Raw genomic sequence first — 24218 nt, forward strand, 5'->3', positions numbered from 1 at the left:
AAAAAAAATAATGGGAATTCCCGTCATACTTTTTGGATGACAGAGACCTTGTTTTCCTAGTTTCTCTGGTCAGAGAGATTGGTTTTCTCATGGGGTTTTTCTGTTGCTGTGGCAGTGCAATTCTATGGCTGAGAAGAGAAAAAAGCAAAGACCAGAAAACGGCATTTCCCCCACCATCTTCAGATGACTCTTTTCCTGGTCCTTTGAACAAGGGGATAATTTCTTTTAAGGTTTTTCTTGTCAGCATCCTGAACACAGTTTTGTAACTCAGGACACACTCTTAGGTCAAAGCTGGAAGATAAAGGGGGAAAATTAAATCAGAAAACTTATGGCCATACTCATTATTCTTCAAGTTTTGACTTCAGTCCCCAATCACTTATATTACCTATTTATATTATAGAATGTTGATATTAATGTACATATCCTTTGGCCATTTACATTTCGGTGGATTAAGTATTCCTTACTGATTTTAAATACCTCTCTCTATAAGGAATAATAACCCTTAATTTTGTGTGCTTTGGATTTTTCAGTTTTTGTGTTCAAATTTTTTTTTTTTTTTGGTCTTTTCAGGGCTACACCCACAGCATATGGAGGTTCCCAGGCTAGGGGTCTAATTGGAGCTGTAGCTGCTGGCCTACACCACAGCCACAGCAACATCAGATTCAAGCCAAATCAGCGACCTACACCACTGCTCGTGGCAACGCCGGATCCTTAACCCACTGAGGGATTGAACCTGCAACCTCATGGTTCCTAGTTGGATTCGTTTCTGCTGCACTATGATGGGAACTCCTCTTGTTTTTAACTTTTTGACGCATTTTTTAAAATGTACTAGTCTTATAAGTTGAAGTAGTTGGAGAATGTATTCTTCTAGTCTAAAAAATATTTTTATTTTTCTCAAACTTAAAGTAAAATTTCTTGAAATTATAGAAGTTGTTGCTATAAAAATGCTAATATAGATGTTTAGGCAAACAAGTAATGCTCTTCATAGCGCTACTTTATCAGAGGAAATATTAACATTTAAATACATATCCTTCCATATCGTGTTCATAAATTTGCTATATGTTTATGTAGAGCTCTTAGATTTTAAGCATTTAAATATTTTTTTTTTTTTTGGTCTTTTTGCCATTTCTTGGGCCACTCCCATGGCATATGGAGGTTTCTGGGCTAGGGGTTGAATCGGAGCTGTAGCCGCCGGCCTATCCCAGAGCCACAGCAACGCGGGATCTGAGCTACGTCTGCGACCTTCACCACAGCTCACGGCAATGCCAGATCCTTAACCCACTGAGCAAGGCCAGGGATCGAACCTGCAACCTCTTGGTTCTCAGTCGGATTCGTTAACCACTGCGCCACGACGGGAACTCCTTAAGCATTTAATTTTTAAGAGTTGTTACTTTGAGATATAATAGACATACATTAAAATGTATCCATTTTAATATAATTGGAGCTTTGACAAGAGTAATTCACTACTGCAGTCAAGATGTAGAACATTCTATCCCCCCAGAAATTTCTTGTGAGTCCTTTTGTAGTCAATTCCCTTTTTTTTTCCCCAACTGGCCCCAATCAACCATGAATCTGTTACTGTTAACCAGTTTTGCCTATTAGAGAATTTATCAGGGAAATCGTACAGTATTTTTTGTTTTTTTTTCTAGCCTAAGCAATGATGCTTTAGATACTCTTATGGGTTGCTGCATGGATCTGTAGAAGATTCTTTTTCATTGATGTGAAAAGAATATCATTGTGTGGGAGTTCCCATCACGGCTCAGTGGTTAACGAATCCAACTGGAAACCATGAGGTTGAGGGTGTGATCCCTGGCCTTGCTCAGTGGGTTAAGGATCCGGCGTTGTTGTGAGCTGTGGTGTAGGTTGCAGACGGGGCTCGGATCCTGCGTTGGTGGCTCTGGCTTAGGCCAGCGGCTGCAGCTCTGATGGAACCCCTAGCCTGGGAACCTCCATATGCCTGTGGTGTGCGGCCCTAGCAAAAGACCAAAAAAAAAAAGTCTTTGTGTGAATATTTTATTATACATATTTTTGTTGATAGACATTTGTGCTATTTAGATTTTGGGGCTGGTATGAATAAAGCTACTGTGTACAAGTTTTTTGGTGTACCTATGTTTTCATTTCTTTTGAGTAAGTGATAATTTGTTAAGGAAATGCTTCTTCATATAGTAAATGGTTAACTTGATAAGCACCTGTTAACCAGTTTTCCAGAATGGGTGTACCATTTCACACTACCATCAACAGTGTTAATGAGTTCAAGTTCTTCACTTTGTGCTTTTATCATTTCTTATATTTTGTATAAGAATTTTTATATGGATTTATGTTGATTTTGCTAGATTTTTTTCCATAGGCATTGTACTGTTTTTGCATTACCACTGCTACTGTATGTGAGTGTATACTTCTCTTCTACCCTGTCATCAGCATATAGTGAAGTTTTGCCTTTCTGATAGGAACAAAATGAAATCTTAGGATAGTTTTAATTTGCATATCTTATCTCTGAGTGATGTTAAACATATTTTCATATGTTTAATGATTGTTTCTTTTTTTTTGTATTTCTTAGGGCCGCACTCATGGCATATGGAGATTCCCAGGCTAGGGGTCCAGTTGGAGCTGTAGCCACCGGCCTACACCACAGCAACTTGGGACCCGAGCCACATCTGTGACCTACACCACAACTCATGGCAATGCCGGATCCTTAACCCACTGAGCAAGGCCAGGGATCTAACCCTCAACCTCATGGTTCCTAGTCGGATTCACTAACCACTGAGCCATGACAGGAACTCCTAATGGTTGTTTCTTTCTTTCTTTTTTTCCTTCTTTGCCAGATTGTTGCGTGCTGGTATTTTTGTGTGTGTGTGCACACACCTGTTTTTGGAAACTGTAGATTAAGAATGTAGGAGTATTAGGTTATTGCCTTTTTTTTTATTCTTTACATATTAGGAATGCTAACGCTTTGTAAACATAAGTTTCAAACATCTTTTTTCAAGTTTATTATTTGTCCTTTTTGTTTGAAATGTCCTTTTCCATGGCCCTTTCTCCCAAGTTTTCTTTTTATATTGTTAAATATATCAGTCTTTTTCCTTATTGTTTTGGATTTAGATCATAGTTAGGAAGGTTTTTTCATTCTTTGATTTCAGAGGAACATGTATTTCCTACCAGTATTTGTATAATTTCATTTTTTTAATGTTGGCATTTTTGACCCATATGTATTTCTGATGTTTGGTTTGAGGAACAGGTGCTTTTTTTTTTTTTTTTTTCCAAATAGTTGTTGGAGTCTCCCAACACACTTATTTTTATCAAATGATTTTTTTCCTCATTGATTTGAGAGGCATGTTAAGCCGTTTATCAGTAATGTTTATGTAAGATATGCAATAGGTGGAGTTCCCGTGGTGGCGCAGCGGTTAACGAATCCGACTAGGAACCATGAGGTTGCGGGTTTGGTCCCTGCCCTTGCTCAGTGGGTTAAGGATCCGGCGTTGCCGTGAGCTGTGGTGTAGGTTGCAGACGCGGCTCGGATCCCGCGTTGCTGTGGCTCTGGCGTAGGCCAGTGGCTACAGCTCCGATTCAACCCCTAGCCTGGGAACCTCCATATGCCGTGGAAGCGGCCCAAGAGATAGCAACAACAACAACAGACAAAAGACAAAAAAAAAAAAAAAAAAAAGATATGCAATAGGTATATAATTTTCTAATTTTTGTGTTTTTTTCCCAAGTTCTCAGTTTTCTCAACAATTTATAAATGTTCCAATTACTTTATCTCTTATTTCTCAGATTTTCTGGAGGGTATTGTCCTTATGAATTTACTCTGTTTCTCTCCTATCAATTTTAATATTTTGCATATCATACTCATGTGCTATTCGATAAATATTTGTGAAGATGAAGTTGTTTTTAGGGGTGTTAGAGAAGAATTAAGTTTATTCTTTTAGTTCAACAAATATTTATGTAATATTAACATAGAGTGGGGTGTAGGATGTAGGCAGGTAGTATCAAGATTAATGAGACACATTGAGCATACCTGTCTAGGAGAAAGATAAATAATTGCCGTAAATGCTATAAAATGTTTTAGAGCATGAAGAGAGAGTGACCACCTCTTCCTAATTTAAAATTTTACAAACATTATTCCATTTAATCAAATCTTGAAAGATTTTGAGTGGAAATTTGTTAGATAAGATACAAATTTTGGAACTGGTTAGAAATTTTTAATGTAAAATCTTGTAATAAGGATATTATAATTTTGATCATTCAGAGTTCTTAAATAAGGTCTTAAGTAACACTGCAGGGTTTTGGTTTTTTTTTTTTTAAACAGATAGATTAATAATTTTTATGGAATTTAGTTTGATCACCTCATTTTAGGAATGATAAGTTAAATAACTTGCCCGTGGTTACATATTCTTAGAAGAACTATGTTTCCTTTTTTTTTTTTTTTTTTCCTGTAGCTTTTTTTTTTTTAAGGCCATACCCACGGTATATGGAAGTTACCAGGTCTGGGCTCTAATGGGAGCTACAGTTGCTGACCTACAACACAGCTACAGCAACATGGGATCTGAGCCACATCTGCAACCTACACCACAGCTCATGACAATGCTAAATACTTACTTAACCCACTGAGCAAGGTCAGGGATTGAACCTGCATCCCTGTGAATAATAATTGGGTTCCTTACTGCTGAGCCACAACAGGAACTCCTTATTCTCAGAAGAACTATAATTGAAGCACCTTGTAGGGAACTTGCTGAGCAGGAAAATTGGTAAAAATATATGGGACAACCTTGAAAGTATGTTAGAATACAAATTAACAATTTAAATGTATTTTGAGGGAGTTCCTTGGTGGCTCAGTGGGTTAAAGATCTGGCATTGCACTGCTGTGTTGCTGGTTTGATTCCTAGCTTGGGAACTTGTGCATGCTGTGGTTGTAGACAAAAAAAAAAAAAAAAAGTATTTTGCCGTGGACTGTAAATTTGAGGAGGTGCAAAAGACATGTAAATATGTTTTATGTAGTTTGAAAGAACTTTTCTAGCAAGAATTAAGATTGGTTCAGTGGACTTCACTAAAAATGCCATAAGTGGTTACCTGCTTAGAAGTTGTATGACGTGGAGGAGGATTGACTATAGAGTCTAGTAAAATCAATTAGGAGACAAATTTAAAAAAAAATCAATTTTGGAGGCTTTTTAATTGGTGAATTTAGGTTATAAATAGGTAACATTTAATGTAGTGCTCACTATGCCTGAATACTAATCTATGCTTATTTGTTACCTCATTTAACTTTCACAACCAATTATATGAGGTAGGACATTATTTTCATTTTACAGATTAGGAAAATAAGGGTATTCAAGTTCACAGCTTCTAAATAGTGTTGCCAGGTTTCATACCCATGTAGTTTCATTCCAGAACTGAGGTTCTGAAGCTTCTCAATTATGACAGAAATTTGTTTTTTTTTTAAACTGGGCAAGCTGATATAAAGGAACTGATAGTAAAACCACCAGGTAATTTATTGGTTATCTGTAATGTTTTATTTAATCAAGTAGATTTGATAAAGGCCATATTTTAACGTGAATCAGATTTACAGGGAAAGCTGTTGTCTGTGTTAAATTCATTACTTTATCCCATTGCATTTTTCTTTGGAATGTCTGTGTTAAGAGTTGTTTAAACACTGACATATGATATCTGAAAGGAAAAGGAAGGCGATTTACTGAGTTACATCCTTTGTGTATTTTCTTTTTTTTTTTTTTTTTTTTTTTTTTTTTTGCCATTTCTTGGGCCGCTCCTGTGGCATATGGAGGTTCCCAGGCTAGGGGTCGAATCGGAGCTGTAACCACCTGCCTACGCCAGAGCCACAGCAACAGCGGGATCCCAGATCCGAGCCGCGTCTGCAACCTACACCACAGCTCATGGCAACGCCGGATCGTTAACCCACTGAGCAAGGGCAGGGATCGAACCCACAACCTCATGGTTCCTAGTCAGATTTGTTAACCACTGCGCCACGACGGGAACTCCCTTTGTGTATTTTCTTATATTTGAATATCATTAATAGATGGGAATCTTCCTGTTGTTGGAAACCTGCTATAAGTACGTCTTAAGTTGTCATGCATGTTTTTAATAGTCTGTATGTTCTATTATCTCTTCTGCCAGTCACCTCACTATATCAGAGTTAGATAAGGACCAGATAACCTTTCAAGATAGATTTATTTAATTTGTATATGTATGGTAAGTATGTATATGCAAATCTTGTATTTTTAAAGCACTACAGGTGATTGTGATGATGAGCCAGATTTAGGAACTACTGCAGTAGTAGATCACAATTTTCCCTTTTCAGTGAAATTTTTAAGTCTGAGATAATTTTATATATGCTATCAGAAAATGATCTTATACTAATTATTCTTAGCAGTCTTTGCTTTTCCTGATTTTTTTTTCTTTTCTTATTTCTCTGCAATAGTTTATGCCAGCGTGGCTTCATTCATACAGATGAACCAAGGATTGGGATAGCAGTATAAAATTAGAGTCAGATAGCTGATTGCCCAGCAGGATGCCATCAACTAACCGTGCGGGCAGCCTGAAGGACCCTGAAATTGCAGAGCTCTTCTTCAAAGAAGATCCAGAGAAGCTCTTCACAGATCTCAGAGAAATTGGCCATGGAAGCTTTGGAGCAGTGTATTTTGTAAGTGCTAAGGGCTTAATGTCTTAATTGGCCAGCATTTACTTAAAATTTAGTCCTGGCAAAATTAAAAACAATAATATAAAGAGATATATGCCTTAGTCCCCTTTTATAGTCACTTGCATAAGTTGTGTGTATAATATCAAGATAGTTTTATTTATTGAATTTCTTGGATTATGGGAAAAGTGGGGAAGAATATTTTACTTTGACTTAATGTTAAGAATTTTTGGTACATTGTTTCTAGAAGTCATATGACTTACATTGCTATAGAATTAAGTTTTGCAGAACATTGTCTTTGTAAAGTTTCATACAGAGTGAATTTTAGTGTTGTGGAAATCTAGGATTATTATTATTTGGCTGAAAGATACGTATCAAAGTCTTTTTTTTCTTGTGTGTGTATATATTTTATTCTAAAAAAACCCATGAGATTTGCCATTTTAACCACCTTTAAGTGTATAATTTGTGGCACTAATTATACTCAACAATGTCGTACATTGTGACATTACCACTATCGATTTTCAGAACTTTTTTATCATCCCAAACTGGAAGAAACTCTGTGTCTCTTAGCAGTAACTTCTTCGTTTATCCCTCCACCCAGACCCTGGTAACCTCGAATCTGATTGTCTCTATGAATTAGCCTAGTCTAGCTATTTCATATAAGTGGAATCATTCAGTATTTGTATTTTCATATATAGCTTATTTCAATTAGCATACTGTATAGCATAATGACTTGGTGGGTCTTTCAAGTTGTAGCATGTATCTGTACTTCATTCCTTTTTATAGCTAAATAATATTCCATTGCTTGTATGTACCATGGTTTATTTATCCATTTATCTGTTGATAGACACTAGATTATGTCCACCTTTTGGCTGTTGAGAATAAATGCTATAGTGAATATTGGTGTACAAGTTTCTGTTTGAGTCCCTGTTTTCAAATTTGAGTATGTACCTAGAAGTGAAAATACTGGATCACACAGTAATTCTGTGTTTAACTTATCAAGGAACTGCCAAACTGTGCCATAGTAGATGCAACATTTCCGTTTCCATCAGCAGTGTACCATTGTTCAAATTACTCTTGTGTTCAACTGCCTCTTAGCCATCCTACAGGATCTGAAGTAATATCTTGTGGTTTTGATTTGCATTTCTCTGATGACTTACGTTGAACCGCTTTCATGTGCTTATTGGCCATTTGTGTATCTTATTTGGTGAAATGTATTCAAGTCCTTTGCCTTTTTTAATATTTGGGTTGTTTGTCTCTTTGAGTTATAATGGTTCTTTAAATATTCTGAATATTAAATTATTGTATACATGATTTGCACGTATTTCCTCCCATTCTGTGGGGTTAATCTTTTCACTTTCTTGATAATGTCATTTGATAAACAGAAGGATTAACTTTGAATGAAATCCAATTTATCTATATTTTTCTTCTGATACTCAAGCTTTTGGTGTGTTGTCTAAGAATTCATTAAAACCCAAAGATTTATCCCTATGTTTTCTTCTAAGAATTTCATGGTCTTAACTCTTCTGTTTAGATAATTGATCCATTTTGAGTTAATATGTTGTGTGGTAGAGGTCCAACTACATTCTCTTGCATATGGAAATCCAATTGTCTATCTGTTGAAGAGGCTCTTCTTTCTGCTTTGGTTTATCTTAATGTCCTTTTCAAATCATTTGGCTATACTGTATAAATTTATTTGTGAACTCTCAGTTCTATTCCATTTGTCTTTATGCTAGTACCACACTATTTTGATTATTATAGCTTTGTAGTGGGTTTTAGATCAGGAATAACTTTGTTACTCTTTTTAAGAACAGTTTTGGCTATTTGGGGCCCCTTGCAATTCCATATGAATTTAAAGACTAACTTCTATTTCTGTGAAAAAAAACCTGTCGGAATTTTGACAGGCGTTATTTAAATCTCTAGAATATGTGTGGTAGTATTGGTATCCTAACAAGTAGTCTTACCGTCCATGAACATGAGATGGCTTTCTAAACATTTATTTAGGTCTTTTAAAATTACATTCAGTAATGATTTATATTGTTCAATGTACAATGTTCTAATGAACCTACATTGACATATCCTACTCACCATAGTTTATATCAGGGTTTACTCTTGGTGTTGTACATTCTTTGGGTTTGGACAAATGTTATAATGACATTATGCTGTCATATGGAGTATTTTCACTGCCCTTAATAAAACTCTGTATACAGGTTTTTGTATGGATATGTTTTCACTCCTTTAAGCAAATAATATCAAGTGCTCTTGCTTAGTAAGTAAGAATATGGTAATTTTGTAGGAAGCTGCCAGACTATTTTGCCTCCCCTCCAGCAGTGAATGAGAGTTCCTATTGTTCCATATCCTCACTAGCCTTTGGTGCTATCAGTGTTCCAGATTTTGGCCATTCTAACTGATGTGTAGCATTATCTCATTGTTATTTTAGTTTCCATTTCCCTGATAATATATGATGTGGACCATCTTTACATATGCCTATTTGCTTATTTATCTTTTTTGGTAAGGTTTCTGTTAAGTTCTTTGGCCCATTTAAGAGCCCAGTGGATCTACAGTTTTTCTTTGTTGGGCAGTTTTTGATTATTCAGTCTCTTTGCTTGTTACAGTAAGTAATACTATTCTGTTTTTTATCTTCAAATGTTGGTAGGTTTTGGGGGTTTTGGCATTTGCCCATTTTGTCTAATTTGCTAGCATTCAGTTATTTATAGTCCTGTTTATTTCTGTAGAATCAGTAGTAGTATTGCCACTTTCATTTCAGTTTTAGTAGTTTGAGAGTCTTCTCTCTTTTTTTCTTAGTCCAAGTAGCTAAATTAATCCTTTTGAAGAACCAACTTTAGGTCTCATTGATTTTTCTGTTTTTCAGTTCTTTCGTTTATCTCTGCTCTAATCTTTATTTTCTCTCTTCTGCTAGAGAGTTTAGTTTGGGTTTAGTTTGTTTTTCTCGTTTCCTTCCTCCCTCCCTCCCTTCCTTCCTTCCTTCCTTTTTAGGGCCACACCTTGGCATATGGAAATTCCCAGGCCAGGGGTTGAATCAAATCAGAGTTACAGCTGCCAACCTACACCATAGCCCCAGCAACGTGGGATCCGAGCCATGTCTGCAACCTACACCACAGCTCACAGCAATGCCAGATCCTTAACCCACTGAGCGAGGCCAGGGATTTAACCTGAATCCTCATGAATACTAGTCAGGTTTGTTTCCACTGCACCACAACAGGAACTCCCTTTTCTGGTTTCTTAAGTTGTAAGGTTTGGGTTGTTAGAGAGCTCTCTTATTTTTTAATGTTTTTATAGCTATAAATTTCCTCCAGAGCAACCTCTTTCATTTGTTTCCTAAGTTTGGGCATGTCGTATTTTTTTTAGTGATTTTTATTTTTTCCATTACAATTGGTTTACCTTTGTTCTCTCAATTTCTACTATACAGCACAATGAGCCAGTCATACAACAAAGTGAGCCAGTTATTCTTTTTTTAAATTATCCTCCATCATGTTCCATCACAAGTGACTAGATATAGTTCCTTGTGCTATACAGCAGGAGTATTTTTGTTGTCTTTCAACTCTCAATATTTCTAATAGCCCTTGTGACTTCTTCAATACATTGTTTAAAGTGTGCTGTTTAATTTTTACAATTTTGTAAATTTTTGTTATTGATTTCTGACTTTATCCCATTGAAGTTAGAGAATATTCTTTGTATGATATCTATCTTCTTTAATCTATTGAGACTTGATTTTTGGCATAACATATGGTTTGTCCAGGAAAATGACCCATATGCACTTAAGAAGAATGTGTTCTACTATTGTGTATAGAATATGTATTCTATTAGATCTGGTTGGTTTATTGTGTTAAGTCCTCTATTTTCTTTTCTTTTTTTCTTTTTTTGCTTTTTAGGGCCACACCTGCGGCATACGTAAGTACCCAGGCTAGGGGTCGAATCAGAGTTATTATAGTTGTCGGCCACAGCCACAGCAACATGGAATCTGAGCTGTGCCTACAACCTATACCACAACTTATGGCAATGCTGGATCTTTAACCCACTGAACAAGGCCAGGGATTGAATTTGCATCTTGATGGATACTAGTTGGGTTCATAACCTGCTGAGCCACAATAGGAACCCCTAAGTTCTCTATTTTTTTTTACCTTCTGTCGAGTTATTCTCTCCATTATTATGAATGGGGTATTGACATTTCCAGCCGTTACTGTAGAACTGTCTATATTTAATGATCTGTCCATAGGTGGGTAATTTTTGTTGTTGTTTTGTTTTGTTTTTGGGGTTTTTGTTTTTGTCTTTTTTTTTTTTTGGAGTCAAACTGCCCTATGGAGGTTCCCAGGCTAGGGTCTAATCAGAGCCACAGCAATGCCAGATCTGAGCCACGTCTGTGACCACAGCTCATGGCCAGGGATCGAACCCGCAGCTTTATGGTTCCTAGTTGGATTCGATGGGAACTCCTGTAATGTTTATAATTGTTATATCTTCTTGCTGTGTTGAATCTTTATTAACCTTTTTTTTAATGACTTTTTTTTTATTTAAAATCTTTCGACTTACTATTCTTTTTGTGAACTCAGTTTTTAATTTCTTTTAAGTAAATACCTAAATGGAGTTGTTGGATCATAGGGGCAGGTGTATGCTTAGTTTTCTGGCCAGTTGCCAGACTTTTTCACTGAGAAGTAGAAATTTTACACTCCCATCTACAGTGTTTGAGAAATCTGTTTGTTCTGTATCTTTACCAGCAATAGGTATTGACAGTCATTTTAATTTGAGTTTCTTCTAATGGGTATGTAATGGTATTTCAGTTAAGTTTTAATACATTTCCCCAGTGATTGGTAATATTGAGTTCTTTTTCATAGATTTATTGGCCATTCACTTATCTTTGTTCAGATATTTTGCCCATTTTTTGAAAGTTGGGATTTCTTTTAGTGAGTTTGTAGGATTAATAGAATAACATTCTGTTGTTTGTGTGGACACACACCACATCTTCTTAATCTCTTCATCCTTTGATGGTCAGTTCAAGATTTGGTTGTTTCCATATCTTGACTATTGTGAATAATGCTATAATGCACATGGAGGTGCATATATCTCTTCCAGTTCCTGATTCTAGTTCTTTTGGGCATATATTCAGAAGTAGGACTGCTGGATCATATGGTAGTTCTATTTTTCATTTTTTGAGGAGCCTCCATGCTGTTTCCCATAGTGGCTGTACCAGTTTATATTCCCACCAACAGTGCACAGGGATTCTCTGCACACTCTTGCCAACACTTGTTACCACTTGTTTCTTCCTTCCTTCCTCCCTCCCTTCCTCTTTCTTGCTCTCTCCATCTCTTCCTCCTTCTTTCCCTTTTTCCCTCCTTTCCTCTTTCTTTTTTTTGCTGAACCCATGGCACATGGAAGTTCCCAGGCCAGAGATTGAATCTGAGCCACAGCTGTGACCTATGTGGCAATGCTGGATCCTTAACTCGCTGGACCAGGCGGGATATCAAGCCCATTCTGCTTCAGATCCTTACAAGGATTCTTAACACCACTACGCCACAGTGGGAACTCCCCACTTGTCTTTTTCATATTAGCCTATCTGACAGGTGTGAGGTAATACCTCATTGTGGTTTTGATTTGCATTTCCCTGATGATTAGTGATATATATGAAAGACCTTTTCACATGCCTGTTGACAGTTTGTATGTCTTCTTCTTTTTTTTTTTTTTTTTTTCTTTTTAGGGCCTCACCTGTGGCATATGGAGATTCCCAGGCTTGGGGTCTAATCAGAGCTGTAGCCGCCATCCTACACCACCGCCACAGCAACAACAGCAGCAATGCCAGATCCAAGCCATGTTTTCGACCTACCCCATAGCTCACGGCAACACTGGATCCTTAACCCACTGAGCAAGGCCAGGGATCGAACCTGTAACCTCATGGTTCGAGGTTTCTGTTGCACCATGAGGGGAACTCCTGTACTGTATGCCTTCTTTGAAAGAATGTCTGTTCAGGTCTTTGGCATATTTTTTTTTTAATTAAGTTTTTGTTTTATGAGTTCTTTATATATTTTGGATATTAACCTCTTATCAGACATATGATTTACAGATATTTTCTTCTGTTCCATAAATTGTCTTTTCATTTTGTTGATTGTTTCTTTTGCTGTGGAGAAGTTTTTTTAACATGCAGTTCCACTTATTTATTTTTGCTTTTGTTACTTGTGCTTTGAGTATCATATCCAGAAAATTGCTGCCAAGACCAGTGTCAAGGAGCTTTTCCTCTACCTCATCTTTGTTTTTTGGGGTTTTTTTTTTTTTTTTGTCTTTTTTGCCATTTCTTGCGCTACTCCTGTGGCATATGGAGATTCCCAGGCTAGGGGTCGAATTGGAGCTATAGCCGCCGGCCTACGCCAGAGCCACAGCAACGCGGGATCCGAGCTGTGTCTGAGACCTACACCACAGCTCACAGCAATGCCAGGTCCTTAACCACTGAGCAAGGGCAGGGATCGAACCCGCAACCTCATGGTTCCTAGTCGGATTCTTTAACCACTGAGCCACGACGGGACCTCCTCATCTTTGTTTTAAATGGAGTGTTTTGCCCATTTATATTTGATGCTATTACTAATATAGTTGGGCATAAGTCTGTTGTTTTCCTATTTGATTTCTATTTTATCCTCTATGTTCTTCCTTTAGTCCTTATTCTTGGAATCTTTTGAAATTAATCAAGTGTTTGTTGGTTTTTTTTTGTTTTGTGTTTCGGCTGCATCCATGGCATGCGGAAGTTCCCAGGCCAGGGATTGAACCTGAGCCACAATAGTGACAGTGCCAAATCCTGAACCACTAGACCACCAGGGAACTCTGGTTTTTTGTTTTAAAATAAGTTATAAGTCAGGTATGGAAAGGCCAACAGATCAGGTAATAGCTGCCATTGAAAAGATAGTTTATTATACTCACAAATCCCAGGAGAAGAGGGCATGCCATTCCTAAGTAGCCTGTTTGGGAGAGTATTGGTGTCAGTGAGGAAGCAAGAGAAAAAACATGGGTGAGAGCCTTATTATGGTTTCTGGGAAGAAACAAGTGAAACGGATAAGCAAGTTTAAGATGAACTACTTTAAATAATTTCAGCAGGCTCTGGGGGATAGGAGCTGTCCATAGCTGTTGGCTCTTGGCCCTGTGGTGATTAGAATTGAGTATAGGGGCCCAGAGTGTGAGGTCCTTGGATATATGTGCTCCTGATTGGTGGTTTATATATGAAAGACATGTTCGCTTTCTCTCAGAATTAACTAGCTCTGGGAGGACAGTCTTTTCCTGTTAGTGAGACCACAGATGTCAGAACATCAAATGACAACAAATAAAGTATGATTGATATATTTTTTTCCCATATTAACCTTTTGGTTATGCATTCTTTTATTATTATTTTAATCGTTACCCTAGAGATTATAGTACATATTCTTGACTTACTATAGTTAACTTAAATGAGCATTTTTACCACCTCTAAGTGTAAAAACCTTATAGCATTTAAACTTTATCATGTTTTTTTGTGACATTTTTCTCATACATTTTACTTTTTTTTTTTTTTTTTTTTTTTTTTTGTCTTTTTGCCATTTCTTGGGCCGCTCACACGGCATATGGGAGGTTCCCAGGCTAGGGGTCTAATAGGAGCTGTAGCCACCAGCCTACGGCAGAGCCACAGCAACAGGGGATCCGAGCCGCATCTGCGACCTACACCACAGCTCACGGCAATGCCGGATCACTAACCCACTGAGCAAGGTCAGGAACCAAACCGCAACCTCATGGTTCCAAGTCGGATTCGTTAACCACTGCGCCATGACAGGAACTCCCCATTTTACTTCTAAAATGTCCATTTGATTCCCCCTTTTTTCTTTTTTAAGACTGTTAGGTAACCCCAATACTTAAGTCCCATTGAGTCTATTTATTGTGCTGGTTTTTTTTTTTTTTTTTTTTTTCCCATGACTGTACCCAAAGCATCTGGAATTCCCAGGCTAGGGGTCAAATCAGAGCTGCAGTTACTGTGCTGCATTTTTGACCTCATCACAGCTTGTGGCAACATCAGATCCTTAACCCAGTGAGTGAGGCCAGGGATCCAACCTGCATCCTCATGGGTTGGGTTCTTAACCTACTGAGCCACAGTGGGAACTCCTGAGTCTGTTTATATTTACAGGGTTTTTTTTTTCTTTTTCAATATTTGGTTCATTTTTTAGCATGCCTTAAATTTTTGATTGGTTGCTCTTGATTATAGAAGAGGATTTGTAGATGTTTTGGATAGTATTATTTTTCTTCAAAGATAGTTGTGTTTTCTTTTGTCAAGCTGATAATATACTAGTGAGTCACCTTGAGCCTAAGGCTTTGTTAGAGGTAGTTGATGTTAGTTTTGTCCTTATTGCTAGGCCTTGGCTATTATTCTTAAACCATGGCTCTTCTAGAATCCCAACTGACTGTTTTGAATGTTTATCAAAGATCCAACATTTTGATTGGGTTTGAATTCCAACCTCCATCTCTCCAGCACTTTTTGTCTTCTGAAAGCTCTGCTTATCACTAGTCTTCTAACTGCCATTTTCTTTTGGGTTTCTGGGAGTCTTAGGCAGTACATACTTGTAGTTGACTCTTTTTTTTATTTGTTTGTTGTTGTTGTTGTTGTTGTTGCTATTTCTTGGGCCGCTCCCGCGGCATATGGAGGTTCCCAGGCTAGGGGTCGAATCGGAGCTGTGGCCACCAGCCTACGCCAGAGCCATAGCAACGTGGGATCTGAGCCGCGTCTGCAACCTGCACCACAGCTCACGGCAACGCCAGATCGTTAACCCACTGAGCAAGGGCAGGGATCGAACCCACAACCTCATGGTTCCTAGTCGGATTCGTTAACCACTGAGCCATGACGGGAACTCCTGTAGTTGACTCTTTACTTTGAGGAGAATTCACAGATTCTTGAGCCTCTTTTCAGCACCTTCTGTGATTGTGCCCTTTTTTTCCCCAATATAGTAACCTTTTAAAAATTGTGGTATAATTGATTTACAATATTGTTTTAGTTTCAGGTGTACAAGCAGAGTGATTCAATTATATATTTTCTCGGATCATTTTCCATGATGCACTATTATAAGATACTTGATATAGTTCCCTGTACTATGTAGTAAATTCTTATCTGTTTTATCTATAGTAGTTTATATGTGTTAATCCCATACTCCTAATTTATTCCTCCCTGCCTCCCTTTCGCCTTTGGTAACCATAAATTTGTTTTATATGTCCATGAATCTGTTTCTGTTTTGGATGTAGATTCGTCTGTATTATTTCTTAGATTCCACATTTAAGTGATATCATATAATATTTGTCTTTGTCTGACTCACTTCACCTAGTAGGATATCTAGGTCCATCCTTGTTGCTGCAAATGGCATTCTTTCATTTTTTATGGCTGAGTAATATTCCTGTGTGTGTGTGTGTACACACACCTGTGTACACACCACATCTTCTTAAGCCATGATTGTGCCTTTTAACTTCCAGACATCTTGGACACTCCTGTCTGTGTCTGTCTCCTCAGCCCATCTTCCTCCTTGGACTCTCTTTTCCTATATACCACAAGTTAAGGGATGAAGCTGGAGTAAATATACAGCTCCCTTTGGATAATGTTCTTCTCTTAAAGCTTCTAGTCTCTAAAGCCTTGCCTACATTTGTTGTTCTCAATAGTTTCATACAGTTGTTTTACTATATTGACTGCTTCGTTGTTTGGGCTTCTGGGATAGAAAATTAGTGATGAAATTTCCCTTGATTGAGGTTTGATATTATTTGTACTTACATTGACTTTTCATATATCCTTTTTTAAAGGTATGTGGTTTTGAAGCAGTTGGTCTTGCATTGTTTTTTGTTTTTTTTTTTTTTTTGTCTTTTTGCCATTTCTTGGGCTGCTCCCGCGGCATATGGAGTTTCCCAGGCTAGGGGTCTAATCGGAGCTGTAGCTGCCAGCCTATGCCAGAGCCACAGCAACGTGGGATCTGAGCCGCGTCTGCAACCTACACCACAGCTCACGGCAACGCCGGATCGTTAACCCACTGAGCAAGGGCAGGGACCAAACCCGCAACCTCATGGTTCCTAGTCGGATTCGTTAACCACTGCACACGATGGGAACTCCGGTCTTGCATTGTTGATATTGAAAAGCATGTTTCAGTAGAAAGTATGTTTTCTCTCTTCTTTAGACCTGTTCATTAGATCTATCCAGTGGAGAAAATATTATTGTCCTTTTCCTTTGATTAAATCGCAAAAAATTAGTCACATATTGGCAAAAATCAATGATATAAAAATTTTAAATAAAACTTATAAAATTGCATTATCAGAGTTCACATTGTGGCTCAGCAGTAACGAACCTGACTAGTATCCATGAGGACACAGGTTTGATCCCTGGCCTTACTCAGTGTGTTAAGGATCTGGTGTTACCGTGAGCTGCAGTGTAGGTCACAGATGCAGCTCAGATCCCTAGTTGCTGTGGCTGTGGTATAGGCTGGCAGCTGCCGATTCGACTCCTAGCCTGGGAACTCCCATGTGCTGCAGGTATGGCCCTAAAAAGACAATAAAATAAAGTAAAATAAAATAAAATAGCATTATCCAAAATCTAGAACTTGTTAGTTGTCTTTGTTGAAATGTGACTGAAGTAGGTATGTTTGAGTTAAGGTTGTAGTGAGAACTGAGGATGTGATCAGAGAAAGATAAAAAGAAAAGACAAGGAGTTCCTGTTGTGGCTCAGTGATAATGAACCTGACTAGTAACCATGAGGATGTGGGTTTGATCCTTGCCTCACTCTGTGGGTTAAGTATCTGGTGTTGCTCTGAGCAGCAGTATAGGTCACAGACGCGTCTTGGATCCAGTATTGATGTGGCTGTGGCATAGGCTGGCAGCTACAGCTCTGATTGGACCCCTTGCCTGGGAATCTCCATATGCTGTGGGTGCGGTGCTTAAAAAAAAAAGACAAAAAGATGGAGTTCCCGTCGTGGCGCAGTGATTAACGAATCCGACTAGGAACCATGAGGTTGCGGGTTTGGTCCCTGCCCTTGCTCAGTGGGTTAAGGATCCGGCGTTGCCGTGAGCTGTGGTGTAGGTCGCAGACGAGGCTCGGATCCTGCGTTGCTGTGGCTCTGGCGTAGGCCGGTGGCTATAGCTCCGATTCAACCCCTAGCCTGGGAACCTCCAGATGCCGCGGGAGCGGCCCAAGAAATAGCAAAAAACAACAACAACAACAAAAGATAAAAAGACAAAAAAAAAAAAAAAAAAAAAAGACAAAAAGAAAGGAAAGTTAAGTAAGGGCTCCTGAAGCCCTTGGAAAATACTGCGAAGTGTAAGCTCTAGTCTGAAGTCTTTAAGGAACCACTGAAGTGCAACAGAAAAATTATATTTCCATTTGTGATATGGAAAGTTTATTTTTGTAGCAGTAAGGAAGAAAGATTGGCATGTGCCAAAAAAATTTTAAAAAGGGTAATTATGAAGATTTTGTAATTGGAAATAAATGCTGAGAGCTCAGACTAGACTGTGGCAGTGAAGGTGGAAAGATTACTATGCATTTCAGATTTAAAGTTTAAATTGATAGAATCAGGAGTTCCCGTTGGCTCAGTGGTGAACGAATCCGACTAGGAACCATGAGGTTGCGGGTTCGATCCCTGCCCTTGCTCAGTGGGTTAACGATCCAGCGTTGCCGTGAGCTGTGGTGTAGGTTGCAGACACAACTCGGATCTGGCATTGCTCTGGCACTGGGTGTAGGCTGGCGGCTACAGCTCCAATTAGACCCCTAGCCTAGGAATCTCCATATGCCGTGGGTGTGGCCCTAGAAAAGACAAAAAGACCAAAAATAAATAAATAAATAAGTAAGTAAACAAATAAATTGATATAATCAAAAGAACTTTGTTTTCTGACAAGATAAGAGAATGGACATTGTGGTGCCTCACCTATGGAAGAAAATTATTGATTGGAAGTATGGGGTGGAAGCTGGGCAGGAAGTGATTCTCTAGTGCTTAGACCTCCTTGTGCACTATTTCTAGATTTGTCCTACCCAGGCTGGATTACTTCAGAGAGCTGTGGTTGGGAAAGAAACTCTAATAGTCCCAGAAGTAAGGGTCTGATAGAGGCAACAAAAGCTAGTTGGTCTAAACTAAATATCAGACCTGGCTTAGGAGAGATCTGGTGGTTAAACACAGTATGTGAAAGCTATAACGGAGGTTCACTGTGCTATACCAACTTAATTTTATGTTTGACAGATGTATATAATAAAATGAGAGAGTGAAACAGACAAACAAAAACCTTACAAAGTCATGACACTCAGGTTGAGGTTAGGACAACCCCAGTAACCATTGCATGAAAGCTTAGAGGGAGGAGTCAGGGGCAGCTGCTTAGAGCAGGTATTTTCTGTTTATTTTCTTGATGTCTAGGTAACATGTACCATGTGGATGAGCAAAGTTTGAATATAGCTCAAAATTGAATAATTTTGCTATAATTCCATTTCTAGGTTACTAACCTTCATATTTTGTATTAAGCGATAAAACCATGTGAGGGTGTGTGTGCATATATGTATTGCATATATGAGTTTGCATGCCTGAAAGTGTGCTTCTGTTTTTATATGTTCTCTCATTCCATCTATATGACAGGGTTAAGTGTACAGTGTCTTTTTTAGATAACTAAAAATAATTCTTAAAATTTATGTCTGAGTTTTCATTAATTCGCAGTAGGGATCATCTTAAATTTAAAAATACTTCAGCATTGCTGATTGTCTTCAGACAAGCTAATCAGGGACTGGTATCATAATAAGTATTTGAAACCAAACCAAAGAGTCAGATGTCCAAAAGGACTCCTATCTCTAGATTGCCAGAAGATAAGCCTTCTTTTAGTTTCCAATACCCTAAATAGAACCAACATGATGTCAGTAGATGGGCCAATGAACACTGGCTTTATAACCAAGCTTTCTAACAGTTTGACAGTTTTCTTCCTCATGCAAAAGCTTTTTAGTTTGACGTAGCCCCATTTGCTTATTTTTTTCTTTTGTTTCTCTTGCCCAAGGAGACATATTTGAAAAATTGCTAAGATTAGTATCAGAGTGTACTACCTATGTTTTCTTGTAGTAGTTTAAAGTTTCAGGTCTTACATATAAGTCTCTAATCCATTTTGAGTTTATTTTTGTATGTGGTGTAAGAAGGTAGTCCAACTTGATTCTTCTGTCTGTAGCTATCCAGTTTTCTCAATGTCATTAATTAAAGAGGCTGTCTTTTCCCCATTATATATTCTTGCTTCTTTTGTCATGGATTACTTAAGCAAATAAATGTCAGTTATTTCTGGGGTTTCTATTCTTTTCTCTTGATCTTTGTGGTATTTTGTGCCAGTATACTCTTTTCAGATTTCGAAATCAGGGAGTGTGATACCTTCAGCGTTGTTCTTCTTAATATTGTTTTGGCTATTTGAAGTCTTACGTGTCCTTACTAGTTTTAGAATAATTTGGTCTAGTTATGTGAAAAATGCTATAGGTATTTTGATAGGGATTGCATTGACTCTGTAGATTGCCATGAGTAGTATCGACATTTTAACAGTATTAATTCTTCTAGTCTATGAGTAAATACATCTTTTTGTTTACTTGTCTCATCTTCAGTTTCTTTTACCAATATCTTATAGTCTTCAGAGAACAGGTCTTTTATTTCCTTGGTTAGATTTATTCCTAGGTATTTTTTTTATGTAATTATAGATACAATTGTTTTTTTAATTTCTTTTTTTTTGATAGTTTATTGTTTATTTGTATAGAAACTCAAGTGACTCTACATTAATTATCCTATAACTTTACTGAATTCACTGATGAATTTCTAATAGTTTTTTTGGTGGCATCTTTGGGATTTCTTTATAGGTATAGTATCATGCCATCTGGAAACAGTGACAGTTTTGCTTCTTCCTTTCCACTTGAGATGCTTTTCATTTGTTTTTCTTGCCTAATTGCTCTGGCTAAGGACTTTTGGTACTGTGTTGAATAAAAGTGGCAAGAGTAAACATCCTTGTTTTGTTCCTGATCTTAGAAGGAGGGCTTTAAGATTTTCATCATTGTATATAATGTTGGCTGCAGGTTTTTTATATATACCTTTTAATGTGGTAAGGTGTGGACCCTCTGTACCCAGTTTGTTGAGAGTTTTATCATAAATGGAGGTTGCTTTTTGGCAAAAGCTTACTACTGGCTTTGAAGAATGAGTTTGGGAGCATTTCTTCCTTTCAACTTTTTGGAGTAGTTTGAGAAGGATAGGTGTTATTAACTCTTTAAAAATTTGGTAGCATTCTCCTATGAAGCTATCTGGTCACTGATTTTATTTCTTAGGACTTTTTTGATTACTAATTCAGTTCATTACCTGGTAATCAGTCTCTTCCTATTTTCCATTTCTCCTTGATTCAGTCTTAGGAGATTTTACATTTCTAGGAATCTATTTCTTCTAGATTGTCCATTTTATTGTAGTATAATTACCTTTGTATTTCTGCGATGTCATCTCTAACTTTGCTTCTTTCATTTCTGATCTTATTTATATGGGTCCTCTCTTAGTCTGGCTAAAGGTTTTTCAGTTTTGTTTATTTTTTTGAAGAACTACCTCTCATTTTCATTGATCTTTTATATTGTATTTTTAGTCTGTCTTTATTTTTTCCCTGATCTTTTATCTTTTTTTTTTTTTTTCATTTTACTGACTTTGGTTTTGTTTATTCTTCATTTTCTAGTTCCTTTAGATGTAAGGGTAGGTTGTTTATTTTAGATTTTTCTGGAGTTCCCATTGTGGCTCAGCGGAAACAAATCTGACTAGGATCCATGAGGATGCAGGTTTGATCCCTGGCCTTGCTCAGTGGGTTGGGGATCCAGTGTTGCCATGGGCTGTGGTGTAGGTCACAGACATGGCTCAGATCTCATGTTGTTGGGGCATAGTTCGGTGGCTTCAGCTCTGATATGGCTCCTAGCCTGAGAACCTCCATATGCCATGGGTGTGGCCCTAAAAACATTAAAAAAAAAAAAATACATATTTTTCCTGTTTCCTGTGGTGGGCTTTTATTGCTATAAATTTAGCTCTTATAAACTGCTTTTGTTCCATAAATTTCAGTTCATTTTATTTCTGGTGTCTCCAGGTATTTTTTTTCCTATTTCTTGAGTTATTCATTGATTGCTTAGTATTTATTTAGTATCATATTATTTAGCCCTCATGTGTTTGTGGTTTTTGTAATTTTTTTCTTGTAATTGGTTTCTAATCTCACACTGATGTGGTTGGAAAAGATGCTTGATATGATTTCAGTCTTATTAAATTTATTGAGATTTGTTTTGTGGCCTAACATGTGATGTATCTTGGAGAACATTCCATGTGCACTTGAAAAGAATATCTTCTACTTTTAGATGGATGTTCTTTGTATATCTATTAAGTTCATCTGATCTAATGTGTCATTTAAGGCCACCAGATTTTCTGTTTGATTGATCTGTGCATTGATGTTATTGTGTTACTGTCATTTCTTTGTTAATGTTTTATGTATTTACATGGACCTATGTTGGATGGGTGCATCTATGTCCTCTTGTCAGATTGATCTCTATATCATTATGTAAGGTCCTTTTTTGACTCTTTTTGTAGTCTTTATTTTTTAAAGTTATATATATATTAAAGAGTCTAGTTTTTTTTGGTTTTTTTTTTGGAGTTCCTGTCATGGCTCAGTGTTTAATGAATCCGACTAGGAACCATGAGGTTGAGGGTTTGATCCCTGGCCTTGCTCAGTGGGTTAAGGATCCAGCATTGCTGTGAGCTGTGGTGTAGGTCACAGACGTGGCTCGGATCCCACGTTGCTGTGGCTGTGGTTGTGGTGTAGGCCGGCGGCTGCAGCTCTGGTTGGACCCTTAGCCTGGTAACCTCCATATGCTGTGGGAGCAGCCCTAGAAAAGGCAAAAAGACAAAAAAAGAAAAAAAAGTCTAGTTTTTTTTGTTTTATATATGTAAGAGTTATTTTTTAAGTTTGTACACATATATACCATATTACACACAACATGACTGGTTACTTTGGAAAATCCCAATCTACAATTGGATTTCCAAAATCTGTAGGTGAGTTTAGCATGGTTGCAAGATTCATACCCAAAAATTAGTTACATTGCTTTTTGTCGACAATGAACATCTGGAATTTGTTCTATTCTAAAAGTTTTACTTGTTCTACCCCCAAAATGAATACTTGAGTATAAATCCAACAAAAAATGTGTAAGAACTGTATCCTGAAAACCCTAAAATATTGATGAAAAAAATTAAAGAAGATCTAAATAAGTGAAGATCTTGATGGATTGAAGACTGAATATTGTTATGCTGTCAGTTATGTCCAAATAGATACATAGATTCAGTGCAATCCCAATCAGAATCACAGTAATCTTTTTTGATTGACAAGCATGTTCTAAAATTTTTATGGAAAGGCAGGGAAACTAGAATAGCTAAAACAATTTTGAAAAATGATTAATTCACACCATCTGACTTCAAAAACTTACTATAAACTTGCAGTAATCAGGGTAGTATGATATTGTTAAAAGGATAAATACAGAAATCAAACAGAAGAGGATCCAGACATGGACGCACACGGATGTAATCAACTGCTTTTTTTTTGGTGGGGGTTGTCTTTTTAGGCCTGTACCCACGGCATATGGAGGTTCCCGGGCTAGGGGTTGAATCGGAGCTGCAACTGATGGCCTACACCACAACCACAGCAACGTCAGATCTGAGCCATGTCTGCGACCTACACCACAGCTTATGGCAACACCGGATCCTTAACCCACTGAGCAAGGCCAGGGATTGAACCTGCATTCTTATGCATCCTAATCAGATTCTTTTCTGCTGAGCCATGATGGGACCTCTGAGTCAACTGATTTTTGAGAAAGGTGCAAAGACCATTCAATGGAGAAAGGATAATCTTTTTAATAAGTGGTGCTGGAGCAACTGGATATCTGTGTACATAAAAAGAAACTTTGACTCACACCTTACAGAAAAATTTATGCAAGATGGATCATAGTGCTAAATGTAAAGCATAATGCTATAAAGCTTCTAGGATGAAAATATAGGAGAAAAGCTTTGTTTCCTTGAATTATGCAAAGATATTCAAAGATATAACAAAAAGCATTTTCCGTAAAAGACAAATTTTATAAATTTCACTTATTAAATTAAAAATTTTTGTTCTCTGAAAGATACTGTTAAGAGAACGAAAAGGAAAGCCACAGTCTTGCAGAAAATATTTGCAAGTCACATATCTGGCAGAATTTATATCTAGAACATATAAGAAATTCTCAAACAAGTAGAAACCAACAAAAATAAAAATTGAACATAATGTCTAAACAGACACCTCACCAGAAAATTACAGATGGTTGATGAGTTCCTATTGTGGCTCAGCAATAACGGACCCAACCAGTATCCATAAGGATGCCTGTTTGATCCCTGGCCATGCTCTGTGGGTTAAGGATCTGGTATTGCCGTGAGCTGTGGTGTAGGTCACAGACGTGGCTTGGGTCCCACATTGCTGTGACTGGTGTAGGCTGGCAGCTACAGCTCCAATTGAACCCCTAGCCTGGGAACTTCCATATGCCATGGGTATGGCCCTAAAAAGACCA

The 24218-nt window shown here is 37.5% G+C and overlaps 1 protein-coding gene across 1 annotated transcript in view; it reads left to right on the forward strand.

Annotated features, from left to right (window-relative positions):
- Positions 1-24218, forward strand: part of TAOK1 (TAO kinase 1) — a 153051-nt gene that overhangs the window by 42918 nt on the left and 85915 nt on the right. Inside the window, exon 2 of the mRNA XM_003483075.4 lies at positions 6425-6646. Coding sequence (XP_003483123.1) covers positions 6515-6646 — 132 coding nt within the window. The 5' untranslated portion in view covers positions 6425-6514. The remainder of the gene's footprint in view (positions 1-6424; positions 6647-24218) is intronic.

The sequence above is a fragment of the Sus scrofa genome, chromosome 12 (assembly GCF_000003025.6).
Source record: "Sus scrofa isolate TJ Tabasco breed Duroc chromosome 12, Sscrofa11.1, whole genome shotgun sequence".
NCBI lineage: Eukaryota > Metazoa > Chordata > Mammalia > Artiodactyla > Suidae > Sus > Sus scrofa.